The following is a 19,469-nucleotide window of genomic DNA, read 5'->3' on the forward strand; positions in this document are numbered from 1 at the left end:
TGCTCTCTGTCCTATTAAAAATTAATCGATATAGATCTTCTAAAAGCTATCTAGCCTTCCTCAGACACCTTCAGGCGATCCAAATATCAGAGTATCTTATTTCTGCCTGTCAGTTTATTTTCCTTTGATGCTAATAATCCCAGGATGACCAAATCTGAACATTTGTTTTACAACTTGTGGAATTTTTAAGTCTACATCTGTAATCTGGATTAAAACATAAATCATCCAACCAAGAAAACTCAACACAAGCAGACCTGGAGTCACTCTCAGATTAATTAGTGGGTTTAAATCTCAGTTGTTGGTGTTTCTCAGGAGGTGCTAAAGTTTTAAGGCTTTTAGGGGGAGTTTAAAGTCACTGCAGTGTCGTTCCACTTTTAATTCATGAAAGTGAATTTAGCTCAAATATTTTTTAAGAATCTGGATTTAAATCACTCAGAAAGCCAAGAACATGTTGTACCTTAAAAAGACTTTCACACTTTGGGCTGTTCACACACACACACACGCACTGGAAGCAGGGAGGAGTGGGCTCTTTATTGGTACTTACGTCAGGGTGGAAAGAACATTTTCTTGCCCATATTCCTGTCTGAGGTTAACGGGCAACATCCGTCTCCTCCTCACTCTCTCCCTCCTACACTCTCACCTCCCCGACTCCCTCATTTTAATTTCTCGCTCCCGCTCTCCCCCTCTCCGTGTCTGCCTCCAACACTTTTATTTCTCTGTGTGGGAGAGCCTTGCCGCGAGCGCCGTCCCACAGGGAGCCTTTCACGCTGCCGATGTGCTCAGCGGCTGCTGATTGTAACCTCATGCGCCCCTGCAAGTGAGTCATGCAAGGTAAAGAAGGAGTTCGTGTGTGTTACAGAGAGACAGCTATTAAAGACACAGCGGGGCCACCAAATGTTCCCTTCATAACCAGGAGATCGGCTCTACCACTGTTACCCACTCAAGGCATCATACGCGCAGTCCCAAGTGTGCACATTAGGCCGAGCTCAGGAGCACTCTGGGGTTTACAGGCATGTGAAGAAGAAAGCAGGCCCGCTATCTCTGGCAGAAGTTTCCCTAACCGGGTCTTAGAATCAGGTGATTACAAGCCAAGGTGAGCAACAGCATAGAGTAACCCACCAACAGCTGCATTTGTGTATCGTCACTGTTATTTTCAGCACAGAAACAGCTGACACTCACCTGTTTAGCTGTGCTCACCTCCACGTAGGCTGCCTCTCCACCTCCACCCACTACTTCTCCATCGCTTTAGTGCTGATATCACATTTTCCCCATCAAACCATCCTTCAGAGAGCTTAAAAACTGACACCCACTCCACCCAACAATTTTTATCAAAAAGGATTCCAGGTAAAATTTCAGCGAAGTAAAGGCCAACACCACAGCCTCAACAGACCCCTGTTCATCTTTACCAGCATGAATGATATTCATTCAGCTGTGTGCCTGCTGCAGCACACTCCTACATCAAGTCTGAGGGGATACACGAGCATATGATTGAAATATATTTTATATTTATATGATTTAAATGTGAGACGAGGTCGTGTCCCCCTGCATGTTTTACAATTAAGCTTGTAGATCGTGTTGTTTTAAGCAGGATTTCGTTGCCTCCTGAAGCTCTTTGAATAATCTTTGTGCTTGAGAGATGTCACGCTGACCTCCGCTTGACAGTTGGGCTGAATTAGCTCATGCACCCGGAGGGCTCACATTTATATAGATAAATAATTTCAAGAGCCGTGATTTGAATACTCATTGGAGAATTGCTGACATCTAACTGATTTATTTTGACCTAGAAAAAAAAATGTGAGTGCCCACGAAGTTGCTGATCATGGCCAAAATATGTTTATATGTATTTATTAGAACGCCTGCAGAGCAGACTGCAGTACTGAGTCTGTGCCAGCAGGTGGCAGAGCACAGCGCTGCAGTTATGAATGAATGTGCTCTGACTGCATGGCTTCAGGCAGCATGACCACAGAAAAATAGACTGACTTCTCCCTCCTCAGTGCACTGCCGGCATCATGGCGCTCCATTACTCTGCTCCGAGTAGCGGGGGCGCGCACGCGCACATTAACATGGTACACACAGGATCAGAGCTTCTGCGCTTTCTATTTTTAATAGAAAAAAGTATTTAAAATAATACAACAGTAAGTATCCAGTAAAGATGACAACAGCAACAAAACAAAACAAATCAAAGAAAAAGAAAAAAAAGTGATTAGGTCTGTGTCTCCACGGCAACCATGCATCCTCCCCTTACGCTCAGCCCAGTTTGCTGCTTCAGTGCCAGTGTGTGTGTGTGTGTGTGCGCGCGTGTGTGAACACTCAGCCAAAGCAGAAATGTGGAGCTACATGGAACACCTCTGACTGATGCACATGACAGTCTGCTGGTGAAATGAGGAGAACACATTAATGTGTTTGAGTGACTCATATCGATACGCCGAACGTGTGCTGGAATGCGTGTGTGCTACCATATGTACAAGAATAGACTGCACGTGCACGTTAGCACGGCTCTGCCAGGTTCTGGTAAAAGGCGGAGGACGGATTGGGTTGAGACACAGATGCGGTGAATTATGCAGCTTCACTCTGATTGCTGTGGCGGTGAGGGCGATAATGGCTTTGATGAGGATACACTACGATGGAAGCCAAGAGTAAAACAAACTGAAGAAAAGAACATCATGGAAGGGAAGGGCTTGAGTGAATGATTGGCTGGAACAGAATAAAAAACAAAAAACAAAAACAGGGTCCTTGACTTCAAGGCAGGAGGAGTTGAGTTTCAAATCACCAGCTCGCTCCATATTCTCTCTTATTAAAATATCCCCAAAATATTCCCCCCTTTCTCCGCCTTCCCTCTTCCTCCCTCACCCGTTCTCTCAGGCTGCCGCGGCCCAGGCCAGCCTGACTGTAGCCAGGCAGGCCAAAGAGTTCAGTGTGGATCCTGGTAGTGTTAGATATCTCCTTCCCTGCGCTCTTTCTTCTCCACTCGTGCATCTCGAGACACCCACCAACATGTTCCTCCTTCCTGGGCCTCCGTATTTGGGAAGTTCTTTTGTCCAATTGCAGAGGTTAAATATAGACAGACAGACAGACAGACAGGAGGACAGATGGAGGCCTGCGAAGCCGCCTTTATCCAGCTCGAGGAAACGGCCGTGCCCAACCCGTCAGAGGCGAGTTCACGCGATGTGTGCACATCCGTCACCGCGTCATCCTCCATCCCTCCCTCCTTTCATCTGCCTGTCACTTCATCCCTCGCCACCTCCATCTGTCCACCCGGGGCCTGAAGGGGTGAGGCGCTAAGTAAGGAGGGCTGTGTATAGTCTCTGAAGAAAGTTTTCTTTATGCCATTCTCGCTCTCTGTCTCAAGCATCCCCCACTCTTTCGCTTGTATTTAAAGTATTATCTTTGCCACATGTTCAACAACTCACAAAATCATACCAACATAAAGTGTCCTGTCAACACCCCATTGGTCAAACACTGATTTAGCGCTCTCTCAGGCACACGCACGCACGCACGCACACACACACACACACACACACACACGGTGAGGCTCTCTGTGGGGGTGACTCCTGGGGGCCTCTGTGCTATGTCCCATCTTCCTCCTCCTCCTCCTCCGAACAGTAGTCTCGTCCCTGCAAACAAAAGCATGACTATGAGAAGAGCCGACACCTGTTACACCACCTCGTTTACACAGACCACCATCAGTCTGCAGGCACCCGATAAAGTGCTCAAAGGTGGGCTAAACTAGCTGCTCTCCTTTCCTCTGCAGAGCTTCTCCAACTCTCCTCAAAAAAGCTCTGAAATCACAGGATGCCTCAGAAGGACGCCGAGTGCAGTACTGTAATATTTCCACTCTGTATTACTTTATAGTAATGATGCTTTTCAAATTAAAAGACTTTTACTTCAACGTTAATGTGACAGATATGTTTTCTTTTTTCAGATTTGCAGATTGCACTCATAATGTTTTGATTAAAACACCAGACAGTAATTAAAGCTCTGTTAACGGGCTTTATTTTTGGGCCACATTAACATATTATGACCCGATTGCATTTATACAAGAAAACAGCAGCCTAGTAAAAATCCATCATGTAACCCTATCCATCAGACTCTGCAGCAAGTATCACTATCATTCATCTGGAAATCTGTTTTTTCCTCCAGCATTCGCCGTCATTCTCATTTGTGTAGCTCTCTGTTGACGTCAAACAAGTCACAGAGCTGATTTATAGAATCGCATTAAATCTGTGGCATGGCTGGAACACGGCTTTAACTACACACACTGCAGTCACAGACCATAATAGCTGTGACTGTTTGGAGGCAACATCCAGTCTGATTTTAGGTCCCCGTCACACAGGCCTAGAGACCGGTTGCAGAGCGGTTGCTGGCAGTTGCACCTCCCCGTGATTTGGTCACTCATAATTTGCAGGGAACATTCAAACTTCTCCAAGTTTCATAACAGTTTAAAAGCGAAGATGACTGCACTTCTTTACGTTATTTAAAAAAATGTTCCACCTCTCATCCAAGAGGCTCCTTGGGGTCTGATGGATGAGAAGGAACGCCTTTGAAAAAGACCACGGTGACCAAAAACCTACATGGACGTACTCTCCGATTTCAGCTGCAACCAAAACAGGTCCCAGGATGCAACTTTTATTCGCAACTCCTGGAATCAACTCCAGATGTTTGAAATATATCGAATACACCAACATTTTACTATCTTCACGCTGTAGCTACATTTCCTCATCCACGTTTCAAGGCCGAGGTGAAAATTTTAATCCGTCATAGCGAAGCTGAATCGAGGATTACTCATTTCACTTTGGGTGCTTCTGACTGTTTATGAGCTTGCAGCGTAATTCAAGAGGCAGACTAAGAGCAGCGAGCGCTCATCACCGTGGCGATCACCTGTTCCTCCCCCTCAGTGAGGGAGATGTTTAATGGTTTAGGATCCAGCTGTTATTTTAAATGCCCTGCCCCTCCTTCACTGCAACCCTCCCCAACAAACCCCACTTCCGGCCTCCTCACCTTCTCAATCTTCTCATCCAGCATCCTGAAAAATTCCTGCTGGCTTTCTGACGTGTGAATGCTGAGAGACACAGACACAAATGGAAAAGTTAGAGAGGGGGGGAGAGGAAGTTGGAGGATGGAGATGAGGAGGAGGGGGGAGGCAACAAATACATCATGAGAATTTTCCATTACAACCCCCCCACACACATATACAGCACAGACACGCACACACATCCCTCACCGCAGTGTGAGAAACAGTTCTGTTTGGAGGATTTTAAAAGATCATTTAATAAAGAATTAATGCAGCAAAAGACTAAAGACTGCAGCCGGCAGCAGCCGTGATGTACGCACGCAGAGGCTCATCAACATGCACGCAGCGGGGGCCGGCCACGAGGCAGGATTACAAAAGCCAGACACAAAATATCGCTCGCTTCACGTCATAACATTAACATACTGAGGTGACAACTTAATGGAAGCAGCCGCTTATGAACGCATCAGTTCAGCCAGATTCAGACGCGCTTCAGTAATCATTTCTGTTTGTTTTCATTAGAACTCGTCAGAATAAAAAGGCTCCGGCTTGAATTCGAGTGAAATAACGTTCAGCCTGATAACTTCGGCTTATTTTTCATTCGCAAGATTATTTCACATTTTTCTAGGTCCCCTTTCTACTGGCTGCATGGCTCTGAGAGGGGGCCCCCGCCACAGTTTAAGAACCTCCGGCTCAACAGTTCATTTTGAACGTTGAAAACAGACGAAATCAGCGTGGAAACAGAAAGAGAAACTGTGGCTTCCTCTGTCACAAAACAAAAAGAAAATATATTACGTAATGTGAGCAAACTGTACCTTTGACATTTGTCATTCAAATTACCGAAGTTGCCCATAAAGAATAGATGTTATTATTTATTCCCACTGCATGTTTACGAGATTAAACCCGCTACTCATGACTTACTTGGATTTGATGTTTGGTGCAGGAACCTCTTTCTGCTGTTTGCCCTTGTGCTGGACATTACTCTTCTCCTGAAAACGCACGCACATGCACACCATTAGTTTTCATTATCAGCTGATAGATACGTTTAAAACAAACAGCTACATCACTGGAAGCAAATGTCACATCAAACCTGGATTATCAAATTACAATCCTCACCCAGACGGCACTGCGTGACGGGCGTGGGACACGGGAAAGAGGCATAATGTATGTATGCCTAATAAAACTGATTATCGGCTCTGATGAAGGTTGATCACCATGCATGCGTTTCCTGCTGTGTTTCCGCATCATGCATTTTCCACCTCTGAGTCTCTGAGTGAGGATTACTTTGTGAGAGCAAGCAGCTACACGGATGCTGGTCAGACCGCAAACGGCAGACGGACCGGGCTATGTAAAAACGCAGCTTGTGTCTTACAACAACTCATTTGGCGCTATATAAATAAAACTGCATTGAATACAGTCCTTATCTGTTGTGTGTGTCTGTACTGAAAATGCGCATGTGAGACAGTATGACTCATGACTGCAGACCAAAACTACCTACAGGTAAAATAAAATAACGTGAACCTGAATATGAAGGCAGACCTAATTTACATGACGCTCATTCTTTTCAGTCAGTTAGTGATCTGGAGAGGATAAAAACCTGTTTTTGCAAGTTTCACCTTTTGAGGAATAATGCATCCAAACATTATTATGTAACAGGGAAGCTGTTCTGCAAATTTCTGAAGCAGAATGACTTTCCCAGTCACGATATAGTACGTCTTTGCACCACTGAAGACCTAAAAGTTTTGCAGGAGGGAGTGAAACCAACCGAGCGATCAGCCCACACATTCCACACACGCCTCATGTTGTTTCTACCTGCATGCGAGGCAAGTTTTGTGTGTGTTTTTTGCACTAAGACAATGTGTGTGTGCGTGCAGGCTGGTCAGGCTGATGGAGCCGCCTCTGGACACAAACAGCAGTCTGTTCGCCTCATCTGATGGACTGTCAGGAAAAGGTCTGCGAGTCTGTGAGCCGATGACAGGCTGTCAGCGGATGGTGTGTGCGTGTTTGTGTGTCTCACCAGGTTCTCCTGGTTGCGTGCATTCACTCGGTTTTCATCCCCTCTCATGTACTTCACCTCCTCCACTCCCTTCTTGTATTCGTCTGGAAAGAGAGAGAATGAGGGATGATTAAAGGAGGGAGGAAAGAACAATAAGTTGCATTTATCAGAAGAAACAGGGACCAAATTCCTTTCAGAAATAGTTTAAGAACGGCTCGTCAGCCTTACTGTAACCTCGCTGCAACAGCAACATGGCCAGCGACTATTCCATTGATTGTTGTTATAATTGGTTCAAGGTAATCTGATAACTATGACCTGATGGGGTGTACTGAAAAGTGGAGATGACAGCTGAGGGATAAGCAGGAGGACACAAGTTTCCATTTTAGCTACAGCAATTCATCTGATGAGAGAGAAAGCAACGACGGGCAGACACCGAGGGAGAATAAGTGAGTAGTGGGTATGTGAAATGAGAGGAGACGAAAAGGGGGGGGAAGAAAAAGAGGCGATAAGGAGGAGTAAGCTGCAGGGGATTTAAGATCAGTTAAACAGCTTCTGGGCTTCATGGACAGCTTAGACGGTTAAGACAGTTAAGACAAACTCAGAGGCAGCAAGAGCGTTGGCCGTCACCAAACGGCGCAACCATCTGCACGGTTCAACCACCGCGCCCAGAACGTCCGGCCTCAATCAAGCCCACAGCTCAGACTCAGGGCAATAAATCATCCAAAGTTATTTTCCCGATACCGTCCGAGCCCCGATGATTAGCCCAAGAACAGCCAAGATATCGCGATGCACACAGTCAACCCACACAAGTGCAAACTGTGCAGACTAACGAACGACAGCCGATACTCATTACGGATCTTATCATTAAGTCCATAAACAAATATCACAGTCCTTTATGACTTCCACTCGGGTGGTTCTGTTTCTGGTTTTCACTGTGTCCACGAACGCGATCGCTTGAAGAGTTTTGAATGCCATGTGATCAAACTTTGTGGGGGGCGTAGAGCGGGGTCGTGTTTACAACCTGGCTCGTGTCCATCGAGGCCTTCAAGGTCAACTTCATGATTTTGTCATGAAAACTGACAAAAAGCCTTAGAACGTGTGCATACAGGGAGTTCAGAATTATTAGGAAAGTTGTATTTTTGAGGAATAATTTTATTATTGAACAACAACCATGTTCTCAATGAACCCAAAAAACTCATTAATATCAAAGCTGAATGTTTTTGGAAGTAGTTTGTAGTTTGTTTTTAGTTTTAGCTATTTTAGGGGGATATCTGTGTGTGCAGGTGACTATTACTGTGTATAATTATTAGGCAACTTAACAAAAAACAAATATATACCCATTTCAATTATTTATTTTTACCAGTGAAACCAATATAACATCTCCACATTCACAAATATACATTTCTGACATTCAAAAACAAAACAAAAACAAATCAGCGACCAATATAGCCACCTTTCTTTGCAAGGACACTCAAAAGCCTGCCATCCATGGATTCTGTCAGTGTTTTGATCTGTTCACCATCAACATTGCGTGCAGCAGCAACCACAGCCTCCCAGACACTGTTCAGAGAGGTGTACTGTTTTCCCTCCTTGTAAATCTCACATTTGATGATGGACCACAGGTTCTCAATGGGGTTCAGATCAGGTGAACAAGGAGGCCATGTCATTAGTTTTTCTTCTTTTATACCCTTTCTTGCCAGCCACGCTGTGGAGTACTTGGACGCGTGTGATGGAGCATTGTCCTGCATGAAAATCATGTTTTTCTTGAAGGATGCAGACTTCTTGCTGTACCACTGCTTGAAGGTGTCTTCCAGAAACTGGCAGTAGGACTGGGAGTTGAGCTTGACTCCATCCTCAACCTGAAAAGGCCCCACAAGCTCATCTTTGATGATACCAGCCCAAACCAGTACTCCACCTCCACCTTGCTGGCGTCTGAGTCGGACTGGAGCTCTCTGCCCTTTACCAATCCAGCCACGGGCCCATCCATCTGGCCCATCAAGACTCACTCTCATTTCATCAGTCCATAAAACCTTAGAAAAACCAGTCTTGAGATATTTCTTGGCCCAGTCTTGACGTTTCAGCTTGTGTGTCTTGTTCAGTGGTGGTCGTCTTTCAGCCTTTCTTACCTTGGCCATGTCTCTGAGTATTGCACACCTTGTGCTTTTGGGCACTCCAGTGATGTTGCAGCTCTGAAATATGGCCAAACTGGTGGCAAGTGGCATCTTGGCAGCTGCACGCTTGACTTTTCCCAGTTCATGGGCAGTTATTTGGCGCCTTGGTTTTTCCACACGCTTCTTGCGACCCTGTTGACTATTTTGAATGAAACGCTTGATTGTTCGATGATCACGCTTCAGAAGCTTTGCAATTTTGAGACTGCTGCATCCCTCTGCAAGATATCTCACTATTTTTGACTTTTCTGAGCCTGTCAAGTCCTTCTTTTGACCCATTTTGCCAAAGGAAAGGACGTTGCCTAATAATTATGCACACCTGATATAGGGTGTTGATGTCATTAGACCACACCCCTTCTCATTACAGAGATGCACATCACCTAATATGCTTAATTGGTAGTAGGCTTTCGAGCCTATACAGCTTGGAGTAAGACAACATGCATGAAGAGGATGATGTGGACAAAATACTCATTTGCCTAATAATTCTGCACTCCCTGTATGGTCAAAATATAAAAAGTAAGATTTCAAATGTCAGATTTGACCTCTGACCCTCCTTTATGGTGAACAGACTGATCTGAAGGTCAGGACCTGAGTTATTTAAATGTTGCACTGACAACATGCTTACAGGGAATGTCACACAGGGATCGTGTTACTTTATTATGACTTTTTTTAGACACATAACAGTAACAGATTAGAACCGTTTCAATAAATGTACAATTACTAAATGTGTAACCGATGGAGTGAATGCTACATGTGTACTATATGCACATGAATATATGGAAGATACTCTACTATTCCCTTAAAAGTACACAGTGCCCAGAGAGCGAGCTGCCTGGGCGGATGTTTGTGCTCTCTGGCTGCTTCTTGTTGTATTTTAGATGACATTAATGAGCCTTTAAAGACCAAAGTGAACACACTGTACAGTTCCAGTATGATGAGGCCTACTGCCAGCCATGTGTTTATCATGTTTATTGATGATTATTAATGATCAGTGATGTGGGACGCATTGGAATGGTTTTAGGACCTTTAGACAAGCTCTTAATAAGAGTGACCGTAACGTGAAATGATATGTACGGCACATTTGCGTAACCCCGAGCCCCGCCTAACCTTGAGCAACAACACAAGCTCTGCTGACTACCTCGTAACTGATAAAGCAGCTGAGAAGGCGATAAGTACCAGTGGCTTTATCTCTTACACACTTTGTATTTTGCCCCCACGCTCTCTCTGCAGTGTGTCTGTCGGCGTGACGTCCGTCTGTGCCCCCGCGTACCCGGCTGAAGGGTTCGCCCAACTCCTCACCTGATGTGTGCTTAAGCCCACGATCACCTGTGTTTTTACATCGCGCACGTGTGTCTTTAGAGCCGAAATAATTAGCGAGAGAAAGAGAGAACGCTGGCAGAGATGAAGAGAAAGAGACGAGAGAAACAAATGCCAGCTCCTTTTCTGCTGTTTGTCTCAGGAATGTAAACGAGTCGGAGCAAAGCAGCTCCTGTCTGAACATGCCGACAAACACACACATACGGCGCTGTAACACAGCACAGGCTCACCGAGCTCAGGTCTGCTCTGTAAACACAAGTGCATACGGTGCTACTGTAGGAAACAGTACTAAGAGCTATTTCCTCTGCTCTCCTGATGGCAGAGGGGCAACAGCATCAATTTCAAGCTATATAATCTGTTTTTTTAGGGCAGAGACAAACGAACAGAGGGGGTAAAATTAGCAGCAGCTGCTGGATTTACACTAAATCAGCCTAAACTGGAATTTTAAAGCAAGCATTGAGGAGCATGTGGCATTATAATTTGGGTTAGCTGCAGCCTGAGAGGTTAAAGTGTTTGAATGTTCTGCTTCTGTCACAGGATGGCAGCTGAACGCGACGATAAACGGTAGACAGATCAAAGTGACCCAGCTTGCACCAATCAAGAGTCATCACATCACAGACTTTGCTTCGATTTAGATAGGAGCAAAGAAAGTGGTCACGCTGCGCGAGTTGTATGTGAAGCGTGCGTGCGTGCGTGCGTGCGCGTGGCACGCTGTGTCACAAGAGATGACATGGGTGTTTCGTCACATCGATGCTGGGCTCGCTTTGGGTGAGAGGGAGGGAGCCCGTCGGAGAGGGGAGAGATGAAAGGGAAGAACTATTTTGAGAAGCCGCGATTTTGTGATGTGGACGTCGTTCACATCTCTGATTACAGAGCGGCGCTCCGCGCTGACCTTAAGATACCAGCAGTCAGAGTGTGTGCGCGCGTGTGTTCACATGTGTGTGTGTGCACAAGCATGTTTCATTGCAGATAGAAATGGAAACGTCTTTGAATCAGCACATTTGTCATTTCATGCGAGTGCAGTGTTTGTTTGGGTATGAGTCATTTAAATCGCCTTATTTAAGCGTGTGTGTGTGTGTCTGCTCTCATAGCTCTCGCTGGCCTGTCCTGTGGCTATGTCACTCTGTCCTTCCTGCTGTGTGTCCTCCCTCTCAGCCAGCCTGGCTACAAGCCATCATCGGTCTGGCCGTGACACTCACACCTGAACGCGAACCCTCATCTCTAAACAGGCGCACACACACCAACCATCGCTCCAATGAAATGACTATCAGCTTTGAAAGGAGAAGAGAGAAAAATAATTGTTTATGATATTTTGAACAGAAATCTTGCCGGCAGGGATAAAATGATGAAAAGCAGGAAGAGAACGATCTCAAACAGTTTATTACTGCAAGGCCCGTTTAACATTTCAGCTGGAGTCACTGAACTATCGGAGGAAGGTTATACAGTTAACTACAACTGAACTAAAGCACTGGCTGTGGGAACACATTAGGCAACACCTTGCTAATGCTTCAGAACCATCTTTATACTTTATGGCACAGATTCAGCACACTGCTGGAAACATCCCTGACAGCTGCTGCATCCATGACGTTTACCGCATCCTAAAGTTGCTCTATTGGATCAGATTCATCATCACGAACAAACCAGTTTGAGACTATCTGAGCTATCGGAAGATGGGTACGGTGTGGACTGGCTCTTACATAGAGCTTTTCTACTCAAAGCATCAGCGTCAGAAAGCCTGGGGTGGCTTTAGCTCAGGTGGTAGAGCAGGTTGCCTACTAATCGGAAAGTTGGTGGTTTGACTCCAGTCTGCATGCAACAACTGAAGTGTGAATGTGTGAATGTTAGCTGGGTGAGCTGGTGCAGACTGCAGCTTCACTTTCCTGTATGTAGCTCACAGGAGCCGTTGCAGCCCATGTGCTTCAAGCTTCAACATGCTACGGATTCAGAGATGTTCTTCTGCACACCTAGTTTGTAATGAGTGGTTATTTGAGTTATTGTTGCCTTCCTTCAGCTCAAAGCAGCCAAACCAGTCGAATCATATCATCTCTGTGACGGCGGAGACGGTCACGTCGGAAAATCCCAGCAGAGCAACAGTATCTGAAGCACTCACACCAACAACTACATTTACAGTCACTTAAAATCACCTTCCTTCCCCACCCTGGCAATTAGTCTGAACTTCAGGACATCTTGAAAATGTCTACACGCCTCAGTGCCCTGAATTCCTGCCATGTGATTGGCTAATTAGATGTCCGTATTAGATTAGACTGAGAGGTCACGACTGACTCAGAGCCCTTACGTGTTTATTAAAATGCCAAAAAGATACTCTGATATCTCATCTCTGAGTAATACTCCCACACATTATCACCGAAATAGCAAACTGATAACACAACTAATAAAAGTTATTGACTCATGATTAATCAGTAAAGTAAGTAAGAGATGCAGGAGACACGCCGGGTGCCGATATGTGTTTCCAGAGACTGACACAGCTGCTCACAAATGAAAGTCAGTTACAGCTTGTCTCTCACTGTCACTAAAACTCTTCCAAGATGAAAGGAACCTGAGGAAAGTCTCATCTGTGTGAAAACAGTCAAACTTCACGTAAAAAGAAATAAAAACATTAAGTGGAATTTGCAGTGTTGGGACAGCTTCTCAGAAATATCCAACACTGAGACAGATCATGCTTTTGTTTGATGAAGGCTCTCGTCTGATCTGTCGTAACGAGAAAGTTACAAGCGGAGAAGATTAGCGCAGGCTCTCTGCTCATCTGCGAGCTGAGCTGATGGATTCAATAAGTAAACTTTACTGCATAAACACGACTTTCAGAGAACTCTTACATACGGATGAGACCTCCTGTATGCATAAAGAGCTTAAACACTTCTTGTGTGCATTAGAGCCTCTCCTTGATTATCCCAGTGACATCAGGGGATGGATGGCACCGAATTTCCTTAATTTTAAAGGAAAAAAAAGATTGGGGTCATGCTTTTTAAATCCAGTAGCTCCAGCTGTATCCCTACCTTTGACTTTTCCTCCTTGGCCATACATGAAAAATCCAGCATCACTAATTTAGGTGTGAAAATGGACCCCAGCCTAAAACTTAACCGCCACATGCAAGTCGAGTCCTCCCTGTTTTTAAGTGCTTTCAGTTGAGGCAGCTGTCAAAAATCAAGCCCATCCTGTCTAGATCCCACCTAAAGGCATCACCTCTCGTCTGGATTATTGTTACTCTGCCTCCCTCTCACGTCTACACCCGTTACAAAAACGCTGCTGCACGATTTTCACGACCCTGTCGGCTTGTGGCCTTCATCGGGGTCATGATGAAGCCGAAACGCGTTGGTCTGGTAACCTAATAACTTCTCCATGCACCTGGGACGTAGGTGAAATTGTGCCAGAAAAGCAAACAAGAGCACATAACTCAGATTTTAGCGTAGTACTATTTCAAATCTGGCATTTATGAATGAACTTGTAGCTGATTCAATGTTTTACACTTGATCTCTCATTTTTTTCTACAGCACTTATGTTGTTTTTAAGTGCTTTGGAAATAAAGTGATGATCGTGATGATGAAGTGCATGGGAGCAGATATGCATACACAGACACTTAAATGCTCATTTCCAGCTCCACAAATTTTGTTGTTGGACTCCAGAGTAGCTTCCTGTGATTTTCTGCTTAAAACAATCTTTATTTATCTTATACTGGACCTCAGGACATACTTTAAACCAACCTGCTTTCTGATTGGCTGCCTTTCACAGAAGATTTCAGCCGCAGGTGGTTGGTACCAAGGTCGGTATGACCATCCACCATTTTAACAGTAGAAAATGAGGAAAGGAACAACAGGTCAGCACAGGGCTGGACTGTATTTGAGCTGTCTGTGCATGACTCTGAGTTAGCTTCCTCTTTAGTTCAACTTCTGTAATCAGCTGTGGAGCTTGTGGCTTCTGAAGATCACTGAATGAATCAGGGTTTTTTTTGCCTCCCCTCTGAACACAGTCCCACTTAACCACTGAGCTGCTGATGAGCCCTCTATTAAAAACGCAACATACCTTTAAAATCAAGGTCCATTTAACCCAACATCTGCTGTCAGGGGTCACACAAAGGTCATTATCAACCCAAGTTAACCTCTGGTTTCTCAATGATCACGTTCACATGACGGAGGCGGTGCTGTATGATTCACCAGAACCACAGACAGGCCTATTGTCAGCAGACCAGTTGAAAAAACTGACAGATGAGCAGTGTTTAAAAGCTCTGTACGGATGATCATCACTACAAAGAGCTGGTGCATTTGTAAAGTTTAAAGGAAGGAGTGTAATTGAACTGATTAGTATTACATCACTGAGTTCACTGAGACTCGGGAAAATCTGACAGATGAAATCCGTGTTCAGATATGCGGAAGACAGTGTCGGTTTTTAAAATCTCTCAGCTGCAGCCCCGAGAGTGTGAGAGCAGGTACAGAACAAGTATAAAAGCACAATTCAAATGTCAGCCTAGCGCACATGCAAATGTGATATAAAGGTCAACAAGTACAAACATAGGTGCCTTGTTTTCAGATATTAGAGCTGATAGGGAGGATAAAATTAGTAGAAATCTATTTTTCTACTAATGTGCGTCAGGGAAAGACAATACTTTAAAAACGTCCTCTTACTCTCAGCACACTGAGGTCTGAGGCATCTTTCCAGGTCGCAGCCTGCTCTGCAGCAGGTTGTGTCTGCAGCAGAAGTTAACATTGCGATGTATACCAGCAAGAAGTGAACTGCCTTCATAATACTGAAAACCTTCTTCTCCTCCTTCCTTTCCATAAGTGGTCGTCACAGCAGACCGTCTGCCCCCATCCCAGCATCCACCTCTGTCACACCGACCCTCTGCATGTCCTCCTTCACTACATCCATGAATCTTCTTCATCATCCTCTCTGCCTCTGCTGCACATGTGCAACCCATTTCTGCCTCTCTGACTCTGAGCTGCCCCTCTGATGGATTCATTTCTAATGCTGCTCTCACCTCTGGTTCCAAGTCTATCTTTCCATCCCAGGGATTGAACCGGTGACCTTCAGGTCTGTGCGCTGCCCCAGAGAGGAGTCGTTTTCACTCGGCACGCAACGTACACAGAAACGATGTCCTTTGTGACTTTGGGCTGTCAGCTGTGTTTTGTGTTCCTCGAGTTTAACAGGGAACCAACGGCACAATCGGTTAATTCAAGAAAGCAACTGGTCTGTTTTGTTTTTTTCATCTGCGATAATATTTCCAAGGTCTGATTCTCATTCGGCAGTCCGATAAAGAAAGCCCCGAGTTTCTTTGAACAATAATTTCTGAGCAATCCCGTTTTACTCCCAGGAAGTGATTGTAGCGTTGTCTGCTTGTGGCACAGAAGGACAGTAACGTGTTCATTCAGTGAGACAGTCGAACCTTTCAGCACAAAAACTGAGATAAACACTGAAACTGCACACCGCCTTGTTTTCTATAAATGTTGAGCTGCCACATATACAATCAGATATACTTGCTATCTCCACTCTAATCTCCTCTGACTGTAATTATTACAGACATCAGCAGCACGATGTTGTGGAGAGTGTTGCTATTTTCCCTCGTCGTCCCCTCAGCGTTTGTGTAATGGAGCTGAGCCTTTTCCGGTTATTGTGTGAGAGCGACTGAGAGAGGGTTGGGGAGGGGAGGGCAGGGCATTTGGGGGGTTGGTTAGGGTTAGCGGCCGGAGTCTGAATATCTGGGACATACAAATACACACTCACGCACACAGAGGGCACAAGGACAGACTGATTGCCAGACAATCTGTTGGAGGCAGATCTGCATGAGCATGAATAGGGCTTACTGTCTAACTGAGCACACTGATATGAAAACATCAGCGCATACGTGAATACAAACACACCGACGCGCAGCCCGCTGGGGTTACACTTGTGTGCGTAGGCTGACCAGAGCCGACCAGTGTTTTCCGCCTAAGTCATGAGAAGTAAACCGGATGCTGCGAGCCAGTTTGGCAGCGGTTGTAAAGGGCGGCGAGTCGAGTGGGAAAGAATGACTGCACAGTATGTGACGACAGCGACAGCAGAAAGATGTGCACGCGAAGCGGGTGAAGATAAGGAAGGGGGGCATTAAGAAGGGAGATGCTTTTGGGGTTTTGAGGCCTGGGATAACTCTAATCCGCACAATCCAGGTCACTTCCATCTCTACCTTCACACACACACACACACACACACACACACACACACACACACACCTCGGATATTCATATCTTGTGGGGACATCTAATTGACATAATGCTTTCCCTGGCCCCTTACCCTTAACCTAACCATCAAAAATGAATGCCTAACCCTAGCCCTTACCCTAAATATAACTATAACCCAAATGTAACCCTGACGCTAAAACCACATTTTGAGCCTCAAAAATGCCTTAAAATGTGTGGTCCCCATGAGGGCTGTTGGCCCCCACAAGTATTGTAATTGTCCAATTTTTGGTCCCCACAAAGATATCCCCACACACACTCAAATAGTAGTCCAACCCATGCACTGCCATTCCAGATTTCCCTTTAACCAACTGACAGTGAGACTAGGGGATAGGATGGGACTAAGAGGGAGGAAGGAGGAGGGGATGTGAAAGGACACAAGGTTCTGACCTAATGTTGTGCCAAAGAAGAGAGGAAAAGAGCTGGGAGAAACACTGGGAGATGAAGGCAGGAAGAGAAGGAGGAGGGAGGAGAAGGGGGTGCAGAGACCCAAAATAGTGTGACAGAGAGAAAAAGGAAGAGAAGAGCGAGGCCTTGAAAGGGGGGACGGGAAGACACAGAAGTTGAGAATAGATTGAAGAAAGAAAAAAAAAGGCCTGCAGCGCCAAAATACGTCACTCTCTTCCTCTCTCAAGGAAAAAAATGTTCATCTCATTGCTCTCCTTCATGTCTCCTTGCCGTGTTCTGGCGCTGCTCAGAAGACAAAGCGGGAGACGAGAGGGCAAAAGAGAACAGAGAGGAGCACGAAACAGGGCAGGAGCAGAGTTAGAGAGGGGTTACAGGGAGGAGGTGAGAGGCTGGAGAGGAGTTAGAAAGATCAGAGGGAGAGGGGGATGACAGATAGACAGAGAGAGGGGACCTCCTGTGGATCATCATCTGCCACATCCATTCACCCGCCTGCAGCTATACCAGAGTGTTGCTCCTAATTCTTAATCGCTGTTAATCCCTCCGCCACCCATCATCTCTCTCCGGCTCCAGCTTTTATTCCTGCCCCTCATTACACAACAGCCGGCTACACGCTGCTAAAGCAAAGGGAGCAACTAAGGACTGTAGTATATTCATTACTAATGAATCTCTCTGCATTTTTTATTAATCAAATCTACAAAATTAGGTCGTGTTTGGGAGACACATTTGTAGAAAGTGAGCATTGTTAAAACTGTTGTTCTTTTGAGCTAATCCAGCTGTTTTCAAACCTTTCTGGCTGGTTACCAAAGCAGTATGGACTCATGATGCCCATCAAATAGCCTTTGTCTGCTTTGTGACAGCAGTTTACCATTTACAGTTTCAGAAACCTTCACTTTTTACATTTTTAGCATTTGATGTCAGCGAGAAGACGTTTCTCTGTTGTTCTACTCTAATAAAAACGCAAGAATAGCAATATGGAGATGGAACGAACACGCCAGGTCCCATCCAAGGACACGACTCAACGCCGTCATCTCACTAACTGGTTACTTCCTCTTTTACACGAACTGTCAACACAGACATCTCCAATAAAAGCGGCGGTGTTGACAGTTATTGTCTGAATTGGAGAACTTTACACTCCGCCGAAGTACCGTGAGCTGTAACAATGAGGATGTATATTGTGTGGGCAGGCGGGGTAATGGGTCCACGCTGAGCAATCAACTGAGTGAAATGGAGCAGTGAAGATTTTATTGACATCCGTTCGCGAACTGACCGGTGAAGACGTCGCCGTTGCTGTAGGCCTTGCCGCGTCCCTCCTCATCGCTGGGCACGGCCGACACCTGCTTGGCCGAGGTGCAGCCCATGGCCTCACACTCTGAAACTTCTCCTCATCGCACTCTCACCTGCACAGAGAGAGAAAACAAGACTTCGTATTCACGACAGACACAATAAAACGAACAGCGCTGTTGTTTTTACGGCGCTCTGTCAAACATGATCGACGGTTTGAGCTTTTATGGCGACTCCCGATCGGTGCAAAATGTCGTTTATGTTGTTTTTTTTCCATGCAGCACAACCCTCAGAGATGACTTGTCTTCATTTTCCCATCCTTTCCATGCCTCTGAATCAGGAAACCAAAGCACACTTCACAGAAGTGTGAATTCACACCTGGCGTTAAGAGGCTCAGTAGAAAGAGAAATGCACATTTATAGCGAATGCTGCAGGTTATTACTTCCTCATAAGAGTTTCTTTCAGAGCTAAAAATAGCCACTGCCATTAAATACATGGAGCAGCAGCAGCAGGGGTGCAGTGCAGGGTAAATAAAGAGCATAACCCATCTGATATATGCTTTATGCTTTTTATTCTTGTTATACAAAACACCTAAAAAAAACTAAAAGAAATGCATAAATAAATAAATGTGTTTTGTGAAACTGAACACAAATGTATTTAAATGTGAAAACTTACAGAGCTAGTCACACCTGAATATTTGGACTTTTGATCTGAAAACATTACTAAGTGATGTTTATAGAAAACCTCTTGGTTACCTGCGCAAGCAGCAACATCAGCATCCGTACCTTTGGCTGCTTGGTGAATATTCACCACCCTCAAAGTTCTGTTTGTCTCCAGCTGTTAAATGTCCAGTTCCCTCTTTTGCTAAATGCCAAACTATGTTCCTCCGATAGATGTTTGCCGTCTGTCTGCAGTGGGCCGTGAAACTGCCAGTGTAAAATACACTGTGTCTGTGAAAACTAAATTAACGGGTGAGCTAAGAGAGTGAAGCTGTTGGTCTAAACAACCAAAAATAATTAGCTGAACTCTACCAGTATCACAGGAGCTGCAGGTGGGCTGATCAGTGA

The 19,469-nt window shown here is 45.3% G+C and overlaps 1 protein-coding gene across 4 annotated transcripts in view; it reads right to left on the reverse strand.

The window, feature by feature from the left end:
* Positions 1–2,078: 2,078 nt before the first annotated feature.
* Positions 2,079–19,469, reverse strand: part of LOC309700499 (uncharacterized protein C1orf21 homolog) — a 31,728-nt gene continuing 14,337 nt past the window's right edge. For all 4 annotated transcript variants that reach the window (XM_082524058.1, XM_082524056.1, XM_082524055.1 and 1 more), the window contains 5 exons: positions 18,389–18,518; positions 7,026–7,108; positions 5,930–5,997; positions 4,999–5,059; positions 2,079–3,614 (listed from right to left, as the gene is read on the reverse strand). In XM_082524058.1, coding sequence (XP_082380184.1) covers positions 3,567–3,614; positions 4,999–5,059; positions 5,930–5,997; positions 7,026–7,108; positions 18,389–18,479 — 351 coding nt within the window. In that variant the 5' untranslated portion in view covers positions 18,480–18,518 and the 3' untranslated portion in view covers positions 2,079–3,566. The remainder of the gene's footprint in view (positions 3,615–4,998; positions 5,060–5,929; positions 5,998–7,025; positions 7,109–18,388; positions 18,519–19,469) is intronic.

Source organism: Aulonocara stuartgranti, assembly GCF_965226115.1.
Source record: "Aulonocara stuartgranti genome assembly, chromosome: 23".
NCBI lineage: Eukaryota > Metazoa > Chordata > Actinopteri > Cichliformes > Cichlidae > Aulonocara > Aulonocara stuartgranti.